At 33.1% G+C, this 25,243-nt stretch overlaps 1 protein-coding gene across 1 annotated transcript; it reads right to left on the reverse strand.

The window, feature by feature from the left end:
• Window positions 1-3,926: 3,926 nt before the first annotated feature.
• On the reverse strand, window positions 3,927-19,369 carry LOC126886714 (ubiquitin thioesterase OTU1). The gene is made up of 4 exons (XM_050653717.1): window positions 18,856-19,369; window positions 13,132-13,455; window positions 10,876-11,048; window positions 3,927-8,090 (listed from the first exon to the last, which is right to left on the reverse strand). Exons 1-4 carry the CDS (start codon window positions 19,067-19,069, stop codon window positions 7,878-7,880), a joined length of 924 nt encoding a protein of 307 aa, XP_050509674.1. The 5' UTR covers window positions 19,070-19,369; the 3' UTR covers window positions 3,927-7,877.
• Window positions 19,370-25,243: the final 5,874 nt, after the last annotated feature.

The following is a 25,243-nucleotide window of genomic DNA, read 5'->3' on the forward strand; positions in this document are numbered from 1 at the left end:
TTTTTGGAGAACAAAAGCTGAAAAGATACAGATTACAGATGGGATTCAGACCAAAGAAATTTTAAGAGAGAGTCATAAATCGTTTGTCTACTCGTTTCTGAAGTCCATATGCAGTCTAGTTTTCTCAGTGTTCTGCAGTATTCATTAGTGTTTTAAATACGTAATACAGAGAAACGTATTGCTCTTGTCAGTGTTGTTAAAGTGAATTAATTCATACTTTAATTAATTAAATGTCGTTTTTATCATTACCGCAAAAAGTCTAAAAAGTTTTTATTACCGCAAATGCGGTTAAATTATTTAAAAATGTCTTTAAATAAAAAGCATTAAATACAAAACCCACTATATTGATACTTAGTTTAGAAAATTGATAGATATTTAAAAAAATAATACCCTTACTTTAAGGTGTAATTCCTGAATTATTAATTTCAAAGTTTTATGTGAAATATCTTGACGAAAATTATACATTTCAAAATTTCACTTGCATTATTCATAATATACCTTACGTAATACACACTTTTGAGATGAGGTTGTTAAGCAGCTTCTAAAAACAAAAATATACAGGGTGTTTAATTACAATTAAAGATAATGGACTATGCTAGACTTGAGTGAATCACCCTGTATATTCAAATTTATGTTTAAATAGTCCATAGTTGAATTTAAAAGTTGACGTATCCTAGCGTTTTTATGAGTTTCTAAAATAATGACACAAGCAATTTTATTCCATAAGTGGTTTCCATACATTATAATTTTAAATGATCACCCTGTATTATTCATAAAAACCATGAAATCAGATTGTTAAGCAGCTTTTAAAAATATAAAACTATACAGGGTGTTCCATTAAAAATAAAGCTTATGAACTACGGTAGGCTTGTGTGAATCACCCTGTACATTTAAATTTATGTTTAAAAAGCACACATTTTGATATATGAAAATCTGCGGGTCTCAGCGTTTTTTAAAATTGTTTAAAACAAGTACAGAAATAATTTTATTCCATAACTGCCTTCTTATATATACAGGGCGTTTCAGAAAAAGGTAACACGATCTCCAGGATAAGTGAAAAATTAAAAAATAATTGGGGTTTGCTTACTAATTCATTTTTATAACGGTATGCTTTTTCACGATACAGGGCGTTGAACAACAAAAAGTTTTACACATTTTTTTCACTATTTTTCCGAAACTACTGGCAACATCGTATATTATTCGTTATACAAAAATTTTTACTAAGCAAAATAAAATGTTGAAATAATAAATATGTTATTTTATTTTACGCTTTTATTAAAAAAGATAAAATAGAAAAATGCATGAGAAGAACAATAAAGGATGAAGCCAAAAATGTATGTAAGGATGGGGCCAAGTAGGGAAAATGTAAATGTAAAATTAGTAATAAAAGATTAGTATTGTAAGTTTTGGACATGTTTCATGTCATGGAACATGAAATTACGATTAGCAGGGATAACCAGACACATGAACTGAATAGAAGAATCGTTCTTGAGTGGGCAGCATTTGGAAAACAGAGAAACTTTTAAAAGTGAGTGAGTTGTCCACATGCCTAAAGAGAAAGGTATTGGATCAGTGCGTCCGTGCGTCCTCCCAGTCTTGACGTACGGATCAGAAACACTTACTTAACTAAAGCCTCGGCTACCAAACTAAGAGTAACGCAGAGAAGAATGGAGCGGTCAATGTTAGGAATAACTCTGCAAGACAAAATCAAAAACGAAGAAATCAGGAAAAGAACAAAGGTGACTGACGTCATCGAAAGAATAGCCAGGTTGAAGTGGAGATGGGCAGGACACATAGCCAGAATGACAGATGGGCGATGGACAAAAAGATTATTGGAATGGAGGTTAAGAGAAGACAAGCGAAGCGTTGGTCGACCGCCTACAAGATGGACTGACGACGTAAGAAAGCTAAATAAAAACTGGATGAGAGCGGCGCAGGATAGACGTGGTTGGAAACAAGGGAAGGAAGCCTATGTTCAGCAGTGGACATTTGAGGCTGGATGATGATTGTAATTAGTTAACGATAAGTTTTTATTATTACCTCAAATGCGATTAAAATAATAAAGAAAGTTTTTTTACCGAGTTTCCGGTACTTTTCGCAACCTAGTTTTTTATTTAGGTTCAAATGGTCACTTGGCTGTTACGTAACATTTAGGTAGGGGGAGGGGGGTACAGAAAAACGTTACGGTGCGTTACATGGGGGAGGGTCAAAAATCTTCAAAAATTGCGTTACGTAATACTTGAATGCTCCCTGATCTCGTTTTGGGGTATTTTGCTCATCAGAACGTACAATCTAAGTATAACGAGCCATAATAAACGAATACAACAGCTAGAAATATCGCTTATTTTTGGAAAATGGACCTTGATCAAGATATGTATAAAAAAAATCCGGTTCGAAGGACCAATTCTTCGAAAATACTCCTACTATAGAAGCTGTATTTTTTAAACGCTTTTATTTCGTTCAATCGTTCGCGTCAAATCTTTAAACGTTAATTTGACTGCATTTTCTTCAATGGAAATGAATGAAATTTTGCAGACATGGATTCGCGGGAACAATACACGAATAGTCTATCAAATATTTTTTTATGTTTATGAATTGTTTAAATAAAAAAAAAACGATTTTAATGGAAAATGCTTAAATTCTCTTGTTTTTTACAATGTAGAAACTTGAAACTTTTACAGATTGTAGCTAATTATATGAACTATACATAATTTCACTTTTTACGTTATGCTTCATATATAAACAATAAAGTTTCAAATTTATCCAGTTTCTGTCCGATTTCTATCCAGTTTTCAGCGAAAAAAAGTTATGGCACCGCAGTTATGGCTGCAAAAAGTTATGGATGCCCTTAGTATTGTCGTGGGCTTCGACTGTCCATAAAACGCAAGGTTCGACTGTTGACTACGCTGCGCTGTCGTGAACTTGGGCCCGAAAGTGATTGCATAAGGACATGCTTAAAAGCCTGCAAAGCTTACGTTTCATTGAGCCGAGTGCGATCATTAAGGTACGTATCCATACAAGGGTGAACCCCGCTCGGTGTAGCTGGTCAAATGGATACAGCATGCGCTCCCTTACATATAAACCCTAAACCGGTTGAAACGAAGAGTGTAAGCGTCAAGCGGCGATCACCGACGTATCCACTAAGTGGAGCTACTACACCGAGCGAGGTTTACCCTTGTATGGATACGTACAATAGACGGCTTGCGCATCGAAGAACTGCATTGCGAGAAATTAACAGCGTCTACACCGTGCAATAGTAAAGTATTACAAGAGATGGAAATACTGCGAAAACTATAATAGTCGTAAATAATGATTTTGATTTAAGAAGTGTATGAAGAAATTACAGAAAATGTACAATGTATGTATCAAAAGTTAAAATAAATGCAAAAAAGGTATCTGTCATATACCTACATCCTTTTTTTTTAACATGACGATATATATTAATGTTTAAAAAGTGTAAGACTAAAAAGTGAAAAATAAAACAATATGAAAAAAATTTTTAAGAAACTCTTTTATTTAGTTATGAGTGACTAAAAGTTAAAATATAAAAAAATCAACTAAAAAGCAAAAAATAAAAAAAATCAAACTTGACGGATTATTCGAAAAAAACGTTCGTTAAAAAAATGAAAAAATGTAACACATTCATTAAAGAAAAGCGTGGGGCGCGTCTTCATCGAATAAACGGTTTTCGCCCCACGCTTTTCTTTAACGAATGTGTTAGATTTTTTCATTTTTTTCGAATAATCCGTCGAGTTTGATTTTTTTTTATTTTTTGCTTTTTAGTTGATTTTTTTATATGTTAACTTTTAGTCACTCATAACTAAATAAAAGCGTTTCTTTAAAAAATTTTTTTCATATTGTTTTATTTGAATTTTCATTTCGAGTATTCGAGAGTTGTCTTCCAGGTATGAATTAAAACACAATAGAACTATTAACTCTTTAATTGATTCAAAAAAGTCGGCGTTATTTCTTTGTTACAAATTTTTATCATTAACTTGTGAGGTAGAGGGCAGAATTTGAAAACACCAAAATAGAAAAATTGATATTGTCCTATTAAAAATCTAGCTACAAATTATATAAAAAATTCTTTTAAAAATATCTACGACCCATTAATCATGTAAAAAAGTGACTTATGGAAAAAATTACAACAAAAACAATAGATAATATACACGACAGTAGTACGAAAGGTAAGAAACATGTATAGTATACTGTGTGTATAAAAAGTATGGAACAATCCCAATTAATATTTTTATTTTAAAACATGAAGAGAAGTATCCATACTTACTCAAATGTGGTCTCGAGGTAAACCAATTACAAAAAACTCGAAGATGTACCACAAGGTTATTTATTATTGTTAAAAAACATATGAAAGGACGCGTTTCGGCTTTACACAAGCCATCATCAGCTTAAATACAGGACAAAAACAATGGACTGACCAGAAAAACAGGAAGGAGGAAGAATCAGCTAGTTTACATTATAAAATATATAGATGTACACATTTCTTCATTAATAATTAGCTATTAATAGCATTAATAATTAGCTATTAATAACAAAATGCTATTAATAGCTAATTATTAATGAAGAAATGTGTACATCTATATATTTTATAATGTAAACTAGCTGATTCTTCCTCCTTCCTGTTTTTCTGGTCAGTCCATTGTTTTTGTCCTGTATTTAAGCTGATGATGGCTTGTGTAAAGCCGAAACGCGTCCTTTCATATGTTTTTTAACAATAATAAATAACCTTGTGGTACATCTTCGAGTTTTTTGTAATTGATTTTTATTTTACATATGTCAATCAAAATAATACAGACTGTTTTATTACTTCAATGCATTGTAGATATATGATTGAGCATTTGCTCAATCGTCTGCGTTTTGCCGAGGATGTAGTACTTCTCACCGAATATTTGGGCGAAGCACAACAAATGCTACAAGAATTAGAAAACGTATGTTCAACAATAAGTCTAAAAATGAACCTCAGTAAGACCAAATCTATGACAAATTTAATTCCCAGCGAACACCTAACCATCCAAAATCAAGAGTCGAATTGACAGAACAGTACATATATCTCGTTCATGAAATCAGAATAAGCAAGGATTATTCAATGAAATCAGACCTGAGAATTTCAACGACGAGTAACACTTGCATGGGCGCCGTATGGTTCACTAAGAGACATCTTTAAGAGCAACATCCCGATAGCTATGAAACGGAAGACATTTGACCAATGCGTTCTTCCTATTATGCCATACGTAGCAGAAACTCTCACGCTCACAAGAACAACACTAAAAATGTGAGTGGCACAAAGGCGCATGGAAAAATCAAGAATTTTGATAGCCCAAAATGAAGACAGCCCTCAAGACTAGTTCACAGATATATAAGAGCAAAAGGATTTAACACGACACATAACTATTTCAGCTCAAAAACCAGAACAATAGTAATCAGTACAGGACCAATAAGTTGTAAACTGGAAATCAAGTCGATGGAGTTAGCATTGCATGGGAATAAAGTAACTAGGGATTACACCGTCCAGCAAGAACATCTCTATATCTGACCACCGCTGGTTGACCTATCCGATTAGTCTGGAAAAAGCCGTATCAAATCTCGGAACCCTTGGAGGACGGATATAGAACTCTACAACCAACTCTTCGAAGGTGCTCTGAGGAATGAATTACAACCAACTCTTAGAAGATGCTCTGAGAAATGAAAAGGCTTTAACTCCGGGAACTAATTCACAATTGGAAAGGTACTATACGTTATCTATCCAAACCAAAATAAGCTACGCTTATAAAAAATCCTGTCTGATAAGGATGGTTTAAGAAAGTCGCAAAATCAACTCTTGGTGGTGCACTGAACAGGAAGACAGGAGGAACAGCTTTTAATAGAGCAATACGCACCAAACTCAGAGAGGGTTGGGATTCTTATCAATCAAACCTCACAGAGTTTAAGAAAGTCTGCAGACAAAAACAAAGAGCTGCTTGGAGAGCCTACTCTGAGGGAACCGAAGATTTCCCGCAATCTTCTAGCAACAAGCATATTAACACATTGCGAGCCACGCTTTAAGGTACTAGTACACTTTAAAAGACCAAAAATAAGCATTTTTTCAAGATTTTTTTTCTCAGAACCTTTATTAAAAATGAACATAAAACTTTTTAAATATTAATATCTAACTCTTGCACGTACACTAATATTGTAGAGGGCGCTAAAGTCGAGGCCTCGAAAAAAAGTAGTTCCGATGGCGGACAGTTAACCTCAGAATTCGGATCTCTGAAACAAAAAAATCGTACGGCATTTGAAAAAGGAAGGTTTCATACGTGACAATTTACCACCGTTAGTAAAAAATTTCGCAAAAAAAAGATTTAACGGAAATTTAAAAAAAATTTGTGAGAAAATCGCATTTTTCTTCAGTTTTTCATGGTTAAAACATATTTATTTTTTATTTTTTGGTCAAATTGTGGTAAATTGTCACGTAAGAAACCTTCTCTTTCAAATGCAGTACGTTTTTTTTGTTTCAGATATCCCAATCCTGAGATTAACTGTCAGCCATCAGATTAACATAGCCAAAGGCTATGTGAAAATCGATAAAAACCAGAACTAGAGGTTTATTGTATTCCACTACTTTATTGTAACTGTCGAGCATGTTCCTGTGAATATCCAGAGTTATCGTCAATACGAGAGTACTCGTTCGGTGAGTCCTGGCCTACCCCTACCCCCATAAGAGACATATCCCCTCGCGACTTGTCCATCCTCCTGGAAATGGCAGGATGGACAATGAGGTAAAGACACAGCTCCCTGGGAGGATCCACAATGGGTCAAATGTGGCCTAAGTACTGTGGTATTTGACTCGCCCTCCCTACTGTACAGACACAGAAGAATTGCCCAATCACATTAGTAAAATGGTGGACACAAGAGTCATTGAAATAGAAAGGGACAAATCAGCAGTGCTAGGAGTAACGGCCAACCGCGCAAGAGATGGAGTGACAATTTTTTATAGAGGCAACATCCCCCAATGAACAAGCAAAATTGTGGAAAATTTTTTGTATCCCACAATGAAAAATTATGGAAAAATGTAAAGTAAATTTAATTCACTAATTTAATTAAATTGATTAAAAATTTGACATTGAAAATGAAAGAACCACTTGATGCTTATGTGGATCTATTCACAAAGCAGATTCAAGAAGCAGTATGGCATAATATGCTTCTTTTCATGAGCATTTTTCAGTGCGTCACAAATGATAGAAAAAAAGGTAAGTCCGTGATAATATACATTTTAGTGACATGACATTTTAGTTAAATCTGACAGTTGTCACATTTTATTTGCAATTCGGCGTAAAATCAAATCAATTGTGTTTATTGCATTTATAAAATGGTATTTTCTTTGATTTGTATAGTCTTATAAATTGAACAGATTATATTCGTAGATATATTATATAATTCGTAAATAATTTATTTTTTTTTCGATTATTGCGCCATCTATTGACAACTTGAATAAATGTTATAAATATCACCGACGAAATGTAATCACCGACGTGCGTTTTTTACTGTCACATGCAATTTAATGCGTTAGAAAGAAATCGAAAAACTGTGACGCACTGAAAGATCCTCGTGAGAAAAAGCATACTCATGTGATTAATCAGAATAAAAAGAAAAATAAATAAAAAATACATTTTCAGAAAATAAAAAGTTATCGCAAGACAGAAGACCCATAAAGATATTTTGAACTATTCGAGAAATGTTTTATAATAGATTTTTTACTAATAAAAGTAACTTAAGTAATAACAGACCCTGACTATAAGAAAACAATCTTAACATAGGTCACTTTTTTATATTCCAAGTTTTATATTCCTTATTTTCGTAGTTAAAATTATTTTCTCTAAAAATTAAACTTCTCCGAAATTTGCGTGCCCGGTAGTCTGCGCATGCTGTTGTGCCGCTACTTGCCCCGTCAGCATTATGTTGCAAATCATACATTTCAAGGTGAATTTATTTACGTCTGTAAATTGCCTACTGGATTTGGCTTCTCTGGCTAATTCCTCGGCCTGTTTGAGCAGTCTATCGTCGTCTGTCATGAAGATCGTTTGAATTTTACCTCCCTAGAAAGAGAAATTTATTTATTTTTAATCCATGATTTCAGAATTCATCATTATTTCACTATTAGAGAAGTCAAACAAACATTTATGGAAGAAATTAACATAAAAAAGCTCCTGGTTTCGGTTTGGTATCTGGAAAAATTCTTCAAGAACTATCCGAAAAGTGCTAGACTTACGACTTACTTACATTTTTAATTCTATACTACGACTAAATTATTTCCCTAGCATCTGGGCCCAGATCGTTATGATAGCCAAGCCCGGGAAGAAAACAGAAGAGTTGTCTTCCTACAGACCGATAAGTCTACTGCCAATTCTTTCCAAGGTTTCTGAGAAGCTATATGTTAAAAGGCTAAAAACTATAATAGACGAAAAGAAGATAATTCCAGATTACCAATTCGGATTCCGCAATAAACACGGGACAATAGAACAAGTTCATAGAGTGGTAAATCAAATCAATAAGGACCTGAATAGTAAAAGATATTGTTAAGCAGCTTTCCTCGATATATCTCAGGCTTTCGACAAGATGTGGCATGAAGGATTGCAAGTTAAACTAAAGAAGCTACTGCCCCATCCCCACTTTCAACTTCTAAAATCATACCTGACAGATAGGCACTTCCAAATAAAACATGGAAGTGAATATACATAGCTGCATCCAATAAATTCAGGAGTTCCACAAGGTAGCGTACTTGGACCGATGCTGTACTTATGGTATACTGCAGACGTGCCATCAACACGACTTACCATTGTTGCGACATTTGCCGACGACACAGCCATTTTGGCGTCCCACACTGACCCAACATCAGCCTCTAGGAACCTGCAAACTAGTCTAAGCGACGTCCAAAACTGGCTAAAAAGATGGCGTATTAAAGCAAATGGATTGAAATCAACACATGTGACGTTTACCCTCCGCAGAGAAACGTGCCCACCTGTTCAATTTATTGATTGTCAACTTCCACAATCTGATAGCGCCAAATACCTCGGAATGCACCTGGATCGAGAACTGACTTGGACAAAACACATATTCACTAAGCGCAAGCAACTTGGCCTCAAATTAAGCAACATGTATGGGGTCATCGGTCGCAGATCAAAACTCTCCATAGACAATAAAATATTATACAAAACAATCTTAAAACCTGTGCGGACCTATGGCATCCAGCTGTGGGGAACTGCTAGCAACTCCAACATATCCATCTTGCAGAGTTTCCACAATAAAGTACTACGAACTATTGTTGATGCTCCCTACTACGTCAGTAACGAAATCATTCAGCATGATATCTCTTTAGAATCCATCAAAGATGCCATACATCATTTTAGTGTCAACTATAGTCAAAAAGTGTCAGTGCACCCGAATCGGTTAGCGGACCAACTAAACGTGCGCGATGCCAATGAAATCCGAAGGCTAAAACGTCTACTGCCATCCGATCTATCACACATACTTTAGTTTAGTTTTTTTAAGGCAAATTATTGTAAATTCATACCAACAATGTTTAACTTGGGTTTAGATATATTTAAAAGAGATTATTCATTGGAAAAATACTCTACATGTCATCAGCTTCATTGTCAGAAGAAACGCTTATTGTTAGTTAATAAAAAAAATCATTATTTAAACATTCAACAGCAACATAATTCTGCAAAGCATCTTATTAATCAGTAACAATATTAACATGTCAGGTTCGAGAAGGAAGCACAGAAAAGGGGGGCTCCTAATCAATGACAATAAAATTAAATACATGTACAGTGTGTCAATTTGAAAAGTTGCCACCCCCTATAATTTGTTCCCTATAGAAATCTAAAAATATGCAAAAACACGTCAAATTTATTTGTGAGGGGAACATTTTGTAGACCAGTTTTCAACTAAATTACATCAATCCTCTAGCGGGGGAGGACACAACCCCCAAAAACTTTAATGGAAAGGGGGGTTGAGTGATACCTCATTTTGAAGGTCATTCAATTACCTTTTCAAAAATACCACATACCTTATATTTCTTTTTAGTACTTTTGAAAAAATCTTGGACACAATACTCTAAAAAATTTTGGAGTCCTGAACTCGATACTTAATATCTTTACGGTTTTACTTGATTTTTCCAAAAATACTTCAAAAAAATCCTCTAAATACTCCAACACCCAAAAAAAATTCAATTTGGAGTTCAATACCCCAAAAAAAATTTGGAGTTCTGAACTCGATAGTTAATATCTGTACGGTTTCACTTGATTTTTCCAAATGTACTGAAAACAAATATAATGTATGTGGTATTTTTGAAAAGGTAATCGAACGATCTTTAAAATGAGGTATCACTCAACCCCCCTTTCCATTAAAGATTTTGGGGGTTGTGTCCGCCCCCGCTCGAGGGTTAATGGAATTTAGTTGAAAACTGGTGTTTAAAATGTCCCCCTCACAAATAAATTTATCTTATACGATAAGAACTAACAAATAGTTAGACGAACTATACCCATATGGCAACATAATAAAAGAAATAAAGTCCATAAGACTCCAATGGGCAAGACACCTCGGAAGACATACTGGCAAAAAAGAACAATAAGAGTGGTATGGGAAGAAGTCCCAACTGGAAGAAGGAAGAAGAACACGTTGACGCCCTCGACTCCGGTGGTGAGATAATATAGCAGGAGACCTGAAAGCTATGGACGTCGAGAACTGGATAGACTGCTCAAGACAGAAAAGAGTGGAGGCAAGTTGTTGAGTCGGCTAAAACCAACGAAGGGTTGTAATGCCACGGAGTAAGTAAGTAATATTAACACAATTTTTAACTTCCTAAAAAATCATACTTACATCTAATGGTTCTAAAAAGATAGGATCATAGTGTATACCATCGAATAGGAGAAAAACTCTTAGAGGATATTGCCGGTCTTCTCCAAATTTATTGATAATGGCATTAATGGTGTCAATCACAGCTATTTCGATGCCATAGTGGTTGGCTAATATCGATAGTTCTATTGCTCCACCTAAAATAAAAAGAGATACCACCTAAGATATCACAATTTTACTAAAAAAATGATTTTATTAACGTTTCATTAAAATCATTTAAAAATAATTTTATTTTTAAATGATTTTATTAATTTTATTTTATTAATTATTTTATTTTAATGTTATAAATTTTTTTATTTTTACTTTTTTTATTTTATTATTTATTTTGATTTTTAACAATGTTCTTGAGAGCTAACCAACCATTCTTTCCAATGGCTGGCATTGATCTAGCAGAACAATGCCAGAAATTGTTTCATTTAAGAAGCTGCCGAATCTGAGGACCATCAAAAACACTGGCCTTTATTTTTTTAAAAATGACAGGCTAGTTATATGTGGATGTGGACGTTGAAATATAATGTTCTCTTAGTTAAAAAATTGTTGATGTACAATCATGCCTATTCTGTAACTCATTTCGATGATAGAAGTAAGGAAAATCGAATAGAAGTGGCCAAGTCGAATAGAAATAGGCAAAATCGGTATTCCATAACTCCCTCGGAATCTCTACAATCGGAATAGTGAATAGAAATGACTTCGACAACATTTACCCTGTCGAAATTAGATTTCGATAATCGGAATTGTGCTTGACGCAAGCGCATTGTATTTTGTTTTGATGTTTATATTTTATATCTACTAAAAATAGTTTATTACTACTTATTTACAGTATTTTTACATTTTGTATCTGCTTAATTTTTTAGTCTGTATGTGGAGTTATTTACTTAGGAAATTGTATATTTAATTTTAGTCATGTTGTACGAGTATGCATTGAACCTAACCCTATTTTCTCTGGCATCTGAATCTGAATGCTGAATGTTTGCCAGTCATAGTTCACAGTGTTGCCATATATTTTTTGTATATTTCTTGTACAATTTCAATCAATGGTATAATGATTGTTGTACAAGACCGTTTAAAATTATAAAGATAGACTTATAGCGTTGATTGATAAATAATATATTATACAAGTTTACTTGTATTTTTATCAATCAACGCTTATAGAAAAGAAAATAATTATAAAAAAGACGCCATTTTTGGGAAAAGTTGTTTATCAGTTATTTTAGCTGGAATCAAATCTTAAGATTGTATATTATTAGTAATATTTTACATCATACATCTTATCTTCATTTATCTTTTTTATTTATCAGTTGATCTTTTTTTTATAACAATTTTAATTAACTTTGATTTAAAACCATTTATCACCTTTTGAGTTTTTTGTGTAGAATATTTACACTAATATTTTGTTTACTTTTCAACAGTAACAAGCAGGCCACAGAACACTAATTTCGCTTGACAATGCGGGGTTGCCACCCCCTCCTTACCACGTGAAATAGAAATTGCCGATTTCGATTTACCTTTATTTCGATGTGAGTTACAGAATGCCAATCCACACACGAAAATGACGCGATAGATATCAAACATTCCGATTTTGGGTAATTACGATTCGACTTGGTCATTTCTATTCGATTTGTTAAAAGTTACAGAATAGGGCTGAATGTTTAGAGCACTAGGTTTCAGGTCAAATCTTGGTAGCCAATTCGAGACTGCATCTGATGTTTCTCATGAGTCCTGCTGTTCCGCATACACAAAAAGCAGGGATATTGTAATTAAATCAAATAAAGTATGACAATATACAAATCTACCATTATTTAGATACAAAAAAATAGTGTTGTAGAAACACACATTCTCTCAATCCAAAATAGCTCCCTTTTCAATCAAAATTCTCTCACGCTGTCTCAATGCTAGAGGCTCAAAAGCCCCTAGCTTTTTTAGATAGCCCTAAATCTAGTACTAAATCATTCAACACTTGCTAATTAAATCCTATCTATTGGCGAAGATTAGTGGCAGCCAATAGGAGAGCAATAATGCTTCCTATGATCCATGCTAGATTCTGGGGTAGAGAAAAAAGTTGATGTGGTAGAGAAAAAATTATTACAGTTTTGAAACCAATATGCCTCAATACCTGAAATGGTTCCCCAATGTAGTGAATACTGATCACCCAATCAAATAAAGACATTCACTTATTCAATGCTATTACTGAGTGGAAATTTTATTAAAAACAATACTGACCCCATGATTTTTCATCCTGAATCCAGGCACAATAGTCATCTATTGGCTTTCCAAGTACAGCTTCATTGTAGTTATCCTTATCACTCCGTATAGACTCTGCTACCAGCTTCCTCAAATATGGATTGACTGTACCGCTTTTATCAATTTTGCCATTTAGTACAAATTGAAAACTGGTGAACAAGCAGGAATTATCTGAAGGCACAACATGTTTTAAGAGGATATCAGGTGTATGGAATGGAATTTCTGCATCATTTTCTGCCATGGCTACATCTTGATCTTGGGTTTCCTCTACCATGGGTTTTTCTTCTAATATTAGAGTATCACCTGAAAAATGACTTCCACATTTAAATTTGAACAATAATAAAGCAGCTGACGATTATAGATAATACCCTGATCATGCTAAGTTGTTATTTTTTCCTTTGACCCCTTTTCCAATTGTTTATATTAACTTCATTTGAACACATCTTTGTAGTTTCAACTGTCTCTTCTAACACTTTTATTTTCTATATTATATTCATTATAAGTTATACCTAGTTAACACATAAGCCAGACATATTTTATTTATTTATTTATTATGGTCCCCATTTTACAAAAATAAAGTATCCTAACCATAACACAAATACTAAACTAAGTATTAAATAATTATTAAATATTGTTAAACAAATGATTATAATTTAAGTAACTTAAATTACCTGAAAATATTATTAAAATGTAAATCTCTGACAATTAAAATCAAATGAAATGAAGACTTTAAGGTAAAGGTCACTCATCTTCGATTCCTAACATACTCAGTCAGGCAGTGCCTAAATCTTACAGATTTTATATGCACCAGATCATAATATTGACTAGTCATTTCCCAGTGTCTGAATCCTGTTAATTGGAGAGAATTTGTCATAGTTTGTGTGATAGTGTTTTATAGAAAATATGGGCATGTCTCTAAGAATTCTAGTGCTACATCTAAAGTTGATAAGACTTAATAAATCAGAACAGTCGGTGGTATGGTCAAGTAGTTTATAGAGAAAAATTAAATCACATTTAGTTCTGTACTCTTCTAAGGACCTTCTACTCTTGACCTTAGTTCCACCAAAGACATGTTCTTTAAGTTTAATCTATAAGCACAAATCCAGAGAAACTTATTTTGAATTTTTTCAAGGGTGTAAATATGGTTAAAATAGTATGGTGATCATACTATAGAAGCATAAGACAGGATGGTATGGACAAAAGTAAAATATACAATTCTATATGTGGGTACTGAAAGATCTCGAGAGTTTCTTGTGATAAAACCTAGATTACGGCATGGTTTATTTGACAAATTGTTAATGTGTGGGATAAATGACAAGGAACTGTCAAATAACACCCCCAAATCTTTTATTTCAGTCACTCTTGATAGAAGACTTTGAAGATTTTGTAACATGTGTCTCCTACGTCAAATATACAGATATGGAAAAAGTTTATTGTTAGTGTTTCAAAACTAGCCAGAGATAATAGAATTATGTTCCCACTTAATACATAAAGATATTTCCTCCTAGTCTGCCTATTGAAACCCAATTGTTTTCGATTGAATTTAACACTGCTTAAAATATTTCCTGCATTGCCAGGTATATGATAATTATTGTTTTATATGATAATTTTAATGTTGTCAGTAACAAACATATAATATGTATCTTGTGCAACATACACAAACATTGAAATACAAACATTTCTCGGAAGCTAAACTCAAATAATATTAATAAAATTAAAATTATTGGAAGAATTAGAACGAGAATTTTTTTATCTGCTTGTAGAATGGGTTTTGCCAAAATGTGCGGAGTTTAATAAATTTTTCCATAGTGATAAAGAGGATACTACAAATTTGGACAGCGAAATGATCACAATGTGTAAAGATCTATTGCTTACTTACATAAATCCACAACATGTGGGACAAACTAATGTTGAAACAATTGATCAACCAGAGATTTCAAAATTTATCAACATTAACAACATGAGAATCTAGGAAATGAGGTGAAGCAAAATATTATTGATTAAGACAATGAATTGAAACAGGATTTTTACGAAAGGTGCAGGCATTGTTTAAAAAAGAATAGTTGGTCAATGCAATGAATAAAGGGCCTAGCCGGGTAAGATGGTGAAAAGTGCCCCCAACTCAATTTAAATTCAATATAGGTCACTTTTTAGCACATATAGAGGAACTCACTTTCTGAAATTTTTAGCCCCCTAGGTGGTCACGTGACCCCCCTAGAGCCTAATTAGGCTTTTTATGTTTTTATTTTTTATCTCAGCCGCGTGAAGAGCTAGCCAAAAACTTTATTTAAAAAAGTTGTAAGTTTCAAAAAGATCTATATGAATTTTTTTTTTTATTTTTTGGCGGGAAATTCGAATTTTTAGAACAATTTTAAACTTTTAAATAACTCTGAAAAAAAACTAAGACACTCGTTTTTACGAAAATCAACTATAACGTGTATTTTTGCACAATCTTTCACCCTGAATTTTTTCAAATTTTTAAAATTGGTGAAACGTACCTTTAAAAATAAAAAACCGCATTTTTTCGGTTTTTTTTTTCGTTTTTTGATACAATTTTATACATATTTTTCAAAAAAGGTAACACCGTCACTAGAATAGGTAAAAAAATGAAAAATAATTGGGGTTTGCTTAATAAAATTTTTTTGTAACGCCATCCATTTTCAAGATATAGGGCGTTGAAGAAAACAAAATTTTACACATTTTTTACGATTTTGCCGAAACTACCGGCAACATTGCAATAAAATTTGGCAGGTTTTAAGAGGCAGTTATTGTGAATTTTTTGACATACAATTAAGAATTTTATATTCATCATTGGCGCGCATACGGGTAATGGTCTGAACTTTTTAAAGAAAAAAAGATGGTACGCCACTGACATATTTCAAATTAACAATCATTTTTGAATTCCTCGTTCTATTTGTGACAAAAAATCTTTCTTCCCATTTTTTCATACGACGCGCCGTTTTGTTGCAAAAAATAAAATATCTTAACGCTTCCAAAGTATTCGAATTAATTTTTATAATGGATGTACGAGTTTATGTATGTAGATGTAGAAACTACTAGAAGTTCGAATGCTTTGTAAGGATTAAGATCTTTTATATTTTGAATAAAAATGGCGCGTCGTATGAAAAAATAAGAAGATAGATTTTTTGTCACAAATTGAACGAGGAATTCAAAAACGATTGTTAATTTGAAATATGTCAGTGGTGTACTATCTTTATTCTTTAAAAAGTTCAGACCATTACCCCTATGCGTGCCAATGATGAATATCAAATCCTTAATTGTATGTCAAAACTTGCACAATAACTACCTCTTAAAACCCGCCAAATTTTATTACAATGTTGCCAGTAGTTTCAGCAAAATCGTAAAAAATGTGTAAAATTTTGTTTTCTTCAACGTCCTGTATCTTGAAAATGGATGGCGTTACAAAAAAATTTTATAAAGCAAACCCCAATTATTTTTCAGTTTTTTACCTATTCTAGTGACGGTGTTACCTTTTTTGAAAAATATGTAGAAAATTGTATCAAAAAACGAAAAAAAAAAACCGAAAAAATGCGGTTTTTTATTTTTAAAGGTACGTTTCACCAATTTTAAAAATCTGAAAAAATTCAGGGTGAAAGATTGTGCAAAAATACACGTTATAGTTGATTTTCGTAAAAACGAGTGTCTTAGTTTCTTTTTCAGAGTTATTTAAAAGTTTAAAATTGTTCTAAAAATTCGAATTTCCCGCCAAAAAATAAAAAAAAAAATTTCATATAGATCTTTTTGAAACTTACAACTTTTTTAAATAAAGTTTTTGGCTAGCTCTTGATGCGGCTGAGATAAAAAATAAAAACATAAAAAGCCTAATTAGGCTCTAGGGGGGTCACGTGACCACCTAGGGGGCTAAAAATTTCAGAAAGTGAGTTCCTCTATATGTGCTAAAAAGTGGCCTACATGGAATTTAAATCGAGTTGGGGGCACTTTTCACCATCTTACCCGGCTAGGCCCTTTGTTTGATTCTAATTGAGACAGTCACCATCCTTTCTGTCAGACTCACAACGTCATGCGTAACTACAATAAATCCAAAATGCATAGACACAAAGTTGGATATGATCCTATTCATAACACACCAACTCGCATACATATTAAGAAAAATAAATATATATACGGAAGAATATATTTAGAAATTGAATTAATGATGTCATGCTATTATATTATGTAGGTATAATGTATAGTAGCATGACATCATTAATTAATTTCTAAATTACATTCCTCCATATATTTATTTTTCTTATTTTCTTAATATGTACCTATGCGAGTTGGTGTGTTATGAATAGGGTCGTATTCAACTTGGAGTCTATGCATTTTGGATTTATCATAGTTACACGTGACATTGCAACCCTGACAGAAATGGTGGTGACTGTCTCAATTAGAATCAAACAAATTTATTCATTACGTTGACAAACTACAGTCAAAAAAATGAAAGAATATCCATGAACGAACATATAAAACACACTTTATTTTCCTGTCACTGTGTCACAAAGAAAATTGTCCAGTGCAAGTACATGTAACAGTAATTATTACATGTACTTGCGCTGGCCAATTTTTTGTGTGATATGGTGACAGGAAAATACAGAGTGTTTTATGTGTTTGTTCATGGGTATTCTTTCAGTTTTCCTACTGTATTCTTTTTTAAACGATGGTGCAGGTGTTTCTTAATTACAGTTTATACGACAAATAAAAAAAGAAATGACTGCAGATTCAGTCCTGGGTAAGATGCACCTTTAAATAAAAGTAGTTTTAACTACTTAACAAACATGTTTATTTGTTATATGAAGTTTATTTTAAAACCAGAACCCTTCTTGTATTATGTTTTTATAGAGATCATGTTCTAATAGGTACCACATTTCTCATTATGAAAAAATCTAAGAAATTGTATGTGCCACATATAGCTTCTAGGCCATGTTGGTCCATTTCTACAATCATACATAGTTAAATATCCTCCAATGGTCCAGCAACTATTAGAAAATGTATTGACCCCATGAGATCAACATAGCCTGGCAAAGCAAAATATATGTTGGCCCCATAGGATCAATGTGGCCTGCTGACCCAGCATCAGTATTGAAACAGATATAGGACCAATGTGGCAGTGAACATGTTAACCATTCAGAACGGGTGCAGTATCAGTTGTGCACATCTTGTAAACCGTCTTGGGAAAATTTTGCACTCTGAGATTGAAACAGTTGCTCAGTAGTTTATCAGGTTGACTGCCACGGCAGGCGTATACGCCTGCTTCCTAATTCTCCCAATATGCCCCGGCGGGCGTATACTCCCGCTATGCCCTTGACTAATATGTGCTTGGGCATATGGGCCAATTTTTTTTATTTATATATGGGCATTCAACCTGTTATAGTAGTTCTAAGTTTGAAATTTTTGAATAAATGTTTAGTTATTCTGTACAATGTATTGCTTTTCTTTTCCTTATTGCAAAAAAAACTTGAACGATGGAGATTAATTTGCGTAATAGTATGGTGCTTGTTCATCACAGCTGCAAACGAAAATCGTACTTGTATGGCAACTGCATTGAAAATGTTAACAAATAAACCTCATTTATTATAAGTATTATTCAAGATGTTTATGATATTTTACCTGCTACATAAAATTCACATTTAAAACTCAGTTAATAATCTGTACACTTCCACAATAATAACAAATTCTTATCACCTGAAGATATTCCTTTACTTCCAATAGCTTCATTGTCTTGACTTATGTCTAATATTTTAGGAGGAAACCCTGAAAGCACTTGCAATCTGTTTGCAGGTATGTTAGATAAAGTTGAAAGAACCAGTTTTAAATCCTTTATGGTGCTTTCTCTAGTTAATGAGTTTACTACTTGCTGTCCCGATTTGGTTTTTACTCTCAAGGCAAATCCAGCCATTTCGCTCAGTATCTCCTTTAATTGATATTTTCTAAATAAGGGTCCAAGATTGAATTTTGCTCTCCAAAAGTCTGGAATTATGCAATATTCAGGTTCATTGAAGGTTATTGATCTTGCGATTCATTGTATAGCATCACTTGTGCATGGGATTTAAAGAATATTATTTTTAACTGTTGAGATATTAAAGAAGTTTCTTTAAGTAAATAATATAGTCATGTATTCTTTAAATAAACCTGAATGAAATTCAAATATATGTTGACATTATTATTTGACACCTATGTGGCTTTGGCTTTGACAAATTTATTCTTCTTCTTCTAAGTTTTATGCACAATCAGCCTAATATTGCGAACTTCGGAACGTAGATAATAGTCCAGGAGCCAGGGCTGTTTCGTGGCTGATTAATATCCACGGAGTTTCAGAGTGTACTCTAGGGCCGGACTGGCTCCTAAAAAAGGCGTAAACCCAAACTCTAAACAAATGTGTCAGACGCCCTCTTAAGCTTTTTACATCAAACTGTTTTAAAATCCTAATGTTTCTGTTTGTTCTTAGCGGATTGATACCTTTATGGAAGGTTGTCACTCTTTTTTTCTGGGCGGCCGTCCTTATTCTGCCGATTTGGGATTTATCTCTTGCTATTTTGACCACACCGGTTTCCTCCATTCTGCTTATGTGGTTATTTCAATCCTTTTTTGTATTTAGTGTCAATTCGTTTATACACTTTACGTTACATTGCAGTGGCGGATCCAGTAAATTTTTATGAAAAATAAATGAATAAATAAATGTATTTATAATCTTTATATACAGCTTGGTTTGATAGGGGGGCCGATCGCCCCCATCGCCCTCCTCTGGATCCGCCACTATTATATTGTCTTATAATGTCTACTTTTTCGTTCTCTCAGCGTATTTCTTGTAATTCTTCCCAGTACTCTCACCTCTGCCGTTTCCAGTAGTCTTTGTGTTGTGGCTGTGTCCGGTCTTAATTCTGATACATATTATGTAATTATTATTAGTCTTTATACACACTGACTTTATAAATTCTTGACTTCATCTCGTTGTTAATATGTCGGTTTCGCTATCTAGTGTTATTAAGGCATCATACCAGTTTATTTTCATTTTGCACTTGATCTCTCACTTTTTTGTCCAGGTCTCCATAGCTGCCCAGTGTAATTCCAAGTTATTTAATTTCCATTACACTTGTTCAATCTGACGTCATCAATTTCTATTTTACATCCGATTGGTTCTTTGCTGATTACTTTTTAGTTTCTGAGATGAAATTGTCTTATTAAATTCTTTTGCTTATGTTAAAAAATCTTATGTTAAATCTTGCACTAGTATTTGCAAACTATATTCATCTACGAGTATAGGGCGTCACCTGCGTAACAGAGTATATTTACTTCTTTGTTTCCCATTCTGTATCCTATTCCTTTGTTGACATCCATAATTAAATTTGAGAGCATACTTCGCAGCCTGGTTCTGGTTCTGCAAGTTGTCCATCTATTCTGGCTTCCATTTTGTTGGTTTGGTAGATGTTTTCAATAATTTTTATGATATTTAGGATTTAGGGGAATTTCTCTATTATACAGAAGATGGATTACATCTTTGAGTCTTACTTTGTCAAATGCTTTCTTGAAATCAATCAGACACAGAAATGCTGGTTCTTTGATCTCTTATAAAGCGTCATATATCCTTTTGCAGGCCATAAAAATCATGTTCCATTTTTTTTAAACATTCACCATCAAATAATTTGATCAAACTGGTTTGAGCAAACTGAAAGTGACCGTTAGTGACGTCACATCCTGAGTGTTCATTGTGGATAATAATGAAAAATTTTAATTTTAAATAAAGTACAAACAAGTTAGACAACTCAATACAAAAAATTTGATCAAACTAGACTGATAGTGAGAGCACAGATTTTTATAATTAAAAAAAAAACTGCAATTGTGACGTCACTTTGACGTACTTCCTCAAGTACGTCAAGTTTGCTCAAACTGTTTGATCAAATTATTTGATGGTGAGACGCGGCCTTGTTGTCTCTCCCCGTTCTGTGCAATACCATTTCGTTCATAAATGATAGATCCATGGTATTTTCCAAAATTCTCCTAATAAAAGCCACATCTCAAAAGCTTTCAGTTTCCTTATTAAGTCAACATTAAAGACCGCGTCCCACCATCAAATAATTTGATCAAACTGGTGAAAGTGACAGTTAGTGACGTCACATCCTGAGTGTTCACTGTGGATAATAATGAAAAATTTTAATTTTAAATAAAGTACAAACAAGTTAGACAACTCAATCCAAAAAATTTGATCAAACTAGACTGATAGTGAGAGCACAGATTTTTAGAATTTCAAAAAAACTGCAATTGTAACGTCACTTTGACGTACTTCCTTAAGTATGTCAAGTTTGCTCAAACTGTTTGACCAAATTATTTGATGGTGAGACGGAGCCTTAAAGGCCGCGTCCCACGATCAAATAATTTGATCAAACTGGTTTGAGCAAACTGAAAGTGACAGTTAGTGACGTCACATCCTGAGTGTTCATTGTGGATAATAAAGAAAAATTTTAATTTTAAATAAAGTACAAACAAGTTAGACAACTCAATACAAAAAATTTGATCAAACTAAACTGATAGTGAGAGCACAGATTTTTAGAATTTCAAAAAAACTGCAATTGTGACGTCACTTTGACGTACTTCCTCAAGTACGTCAAGTTTGCTCAAACTGTTTGATCAAATTATTTGATGGTGAGACGCGGCCTTAACAGTCCCAGCTTCGGCACCATAAAGAAGAATAGAGTGGACATAACATTTTACCATTGGATATCGAATTAATGGCCGATCTTTATCGATTAATAATTGCCTGCATAAATATATCGGATGAAAAACAAGTATTTAGAAGTGGAAGATCATGAAACGATACAGTTTTTGTGATAAGGCAAATAGCGAAGAAATCATTAGAATATAACAAACCAGCCTTTTTCTGTTTCATAGACCTAGAGAAAGCGTTTGATAGAATCCAATTAAAAGATGTGATACAGCTACTATATGACAAAAATTTACCACTGGATATCATAAAACTGATAGAAAACATATACAGGGTGTAACAAAAATACAGGTCATAAATTTAATCACATATTCTGGGACCAAAAATAATTCGATTGAACCTAACTTACCTTAGTACAAATATGCACGTAAAAAAAGTTACAGCTCTTTGAAGTTACAAAATGAAAATCGATTTTTTCCAATATATCGAAAACTATTAGAGATTTTTTATTGAAAATGGACATGTGGTATTCTTATGGCAGTAGTATCTTAAGAAAAAATTATAGTGAAATTTGGACACCCCATAAAAATTTTATGGGGGTTTTGTTCCTTTAAACCCCCCCAAACTTTTGTGTACGTTCCAATTAAATTATTTTTGAGGCACCATTAGTTGAAATAAATATTTTTAAAACTTTTTTGCCTCCTAGTATTTTTTCGATAAGGCGGCTTTTATCGAGTTGCAGCTTCTTTTTTAATATGTTTACATAAAAATTTTATGGGGGTTTTGTTCCTTTAAACCCCCCAGATGTTTGTGTACGTTCCAATTAAACTATTGCTGCGATACCATTAGTTAAACACAGTGTTTTTAAAACTTTTTTGCCTCTTTGTATTTTTTGATAAGGCATCTTTTATCGAGGTGTGGATCCTTTTTTAATATGGTTCAAAACATACCTAAAAATGTAAATCAAAAATAAATGTTCATATTATTACCAAGTTTCCATAATCGTACTTAACCATATACAAATATGTGGTGGATTTGACAAATATTCAAAATATCTCGATATAAACTGATTTTTCGAAAAAGTACTGAGAGGCAAAATTTTTTTTAAAATATTGTGTTTAACTAATGGTACTACAATATTAATTAAATTGGAACGTACACAAAAGTTTGGGTGGGTTTAAAGGAACAAGACCCCCATAAAATTTTTATGGGGTGTCCAAATTTAACTATAATTTTTTCTTAAGATACTACTGCCATAAAAATACCACATGTCCATTTTCAATAAAAAATCTTTAATAGTTTTCGATATATTGGAAAAAATCGATTTTCATTTTGTAACTTCAAAGGGCTGTAACTTTTTTTATGTGCATATTTGTATTAAGGTCAGTTAGGTTCAATCGAATTATTTTTGGTCCCAGAATATGTGATTAAATTTATGACCTGTATTTTTGTTACACCCTGTATGTAAGAAATAAAATAGAAATGAAAGTCAACGGAATAATAACAGAACCCATAGAAACAAACACAGGAATCAGGCAAGGAGATTCACTAAGCTCTCTACTGTCTAACATAATTTTGGATGCAATAATAAAATAAGTGAAGAAAAAAAGAGGGTACAAAATGGGCGATAGAGAGATAAAAATACTCTGTTACGCCGATGACACCGTGTTAGTAGTAGAGTGCGAAGACGACCTACAAAGATTACTGCACGAATTCAACATTAACGCAAAAGAAATGAATATGAAAATATCAGCGCAAAAAACAAAAAGCTTAGTAATAGCCAAAGAACCTATAAGATGCAAATTGGAGTTAGACAATCAAATTATACAACAAGTAAGACTTTCAAATACCTGGGAATTAATCTATCAGCCGACAAAAATATCGAATAAGAGGTAAAAGACTATATAATTAAATTGAAACAGACTGTATGACTTGTACACACTTCTAAATAGGTCAAACCGGCAAACAGGTGTATGTTCTCAAAGAAATTGAAAGTGTGTAAAAAAATTTTAATAATCAGCTAAGTACTTTCAACACATAACGTGCCATCATCAGAGCTTCGTCCTCTTATAAATCCTTCATAGAAGAGCAATTGTTAAAATTCACATGGTAAATCATGGATACTGGGCAAAAGCCACAGATATCGGGTATAAAACCCTTAAAATTAAAAGTTTATCACATCTAAATTCTATTTTAGTTTAAAATTACAACATGGCTGCGTCAAACCATTGTGAGTTCACGTGAACAGCTAAAAAGCTTCTATTTTAAACTAAAATAGAATTTAGATGTGATAAACTTTTAATTTTAAGGGTTTTATACCCGATATGTGAATTTTAACAATTGCTCTTCTATGAAGGATTTATAAGAGGACGAAGCTCTGATGATGGCACGTTATGTGTTGAAAGTACTTAGCTGATTATTAAATATTTTTTTACACACTTTCAATTTCTTTGAGAACATACACCTGTTTGCCGGTTTGACCCATATAAATAAAGCCAGTAGAACGGCCGGATGCCTAAACGACACAATTTGGAAAAACAAACACCTAAGATTGGAAACAAAGGCCGGAATATATAAGTCAGTTATTAGGCCAGTTATAACTTACACGGCGAAACAAGACCAGATACAAGCAAAACACGAAGACATCTGGAGACCAACGAAATACGAAATGAAGATCTTAAGAAGGATTGCTGGAAAAGTACTACAGGATAGGGTAAGAGTAAGCAGTGAGGAAATCAGACGCATATGTGGGGTAGATAATATAAATACCTGAACAAAGAACAGAAAAAAGAGTAGGATAAACAAAAAGCAGGATCTCTGAATCAAGGATAGTAAGAATAGCCAGGGACAAGTCACCGTTAGGCAGAAGAAGTCAAGGAAAATATGGAATGACAACTTAGGGGCAGAAGAAAAGGCACCGTTGAAGAAAAACAGGCAGTACTGCCTATATAAAAGAAGACGATATCGAATTTGTAGATTTGAGCTTTTTGTTACTCAGAAGTTTTCTTATATTCAAAAAGACTGCTCTTGATTGCTCATCTATTCTTGATCGAATTTCTTAGCTTTTCTTTCCTTTCTGAATAAAACCATGGAGTTCTTTGCCGTGTGAATGATTTATTTTTATTTATATTTCTTTCACCAAGAATTTCATATCGTGGGAGTACTGGAAAAATCCACTAACTCACAAAAGTAAAGTTTTGAGAAAAACGCATTTAAACATTAATATACCTTATGGCTTACCTCTTAAAAATGGGGTACACTCCACTGACTGTTCAAGTTTTTGTACCTGGATATGATTTTAAAGAATGTTAACCACAGGTGGTGTGCACATACATATACAGCGTGTCCCTTTAAGGTATGGAGAGAATACACAATTTGGAACAAAAAAGTCCTATACCATTTTTTTCTAAAGTT

This window comes from Diabrotica virgifera, chromosome 6 (genome assembly GCF_917563875.1).
Source record: "Diabrotica virgifera virgifera chromosome 6, PGI_DIABVI_V3a".
Classification (NCBI taxonomy): Eukaryota; Metazoa; Arthropoda; class Insecta; order Coleoptera; family Chrysomelidae; genus Diabrotica; species Diabrotica virgifera.

Bases quoted from the DNA above. Each gene is read 5' to 3' on its own strand.
- LOC126886714 (XM_050653717.1), bottom strand. From the start codon at position 19,069: ATGGCTGGATTTGCCTTGAGAGTAAAAACCAAATCGGGACAGCAAGTA. The intron at 11,049-13,131 runs GTCAGTATTGTT...TTTTTATTTTAG, and splicing joins TCAGGATGAAAAATCATGGG to GTGGAGCAATAGAACTATCG. The intron at 8,091-10,875 runs GTAAGTATGATT...TTCTCTTTCTAG, and splicing joins TCTTTTTAGAACCATTAGAT to GGAGGTAAAATTCAAACGAT.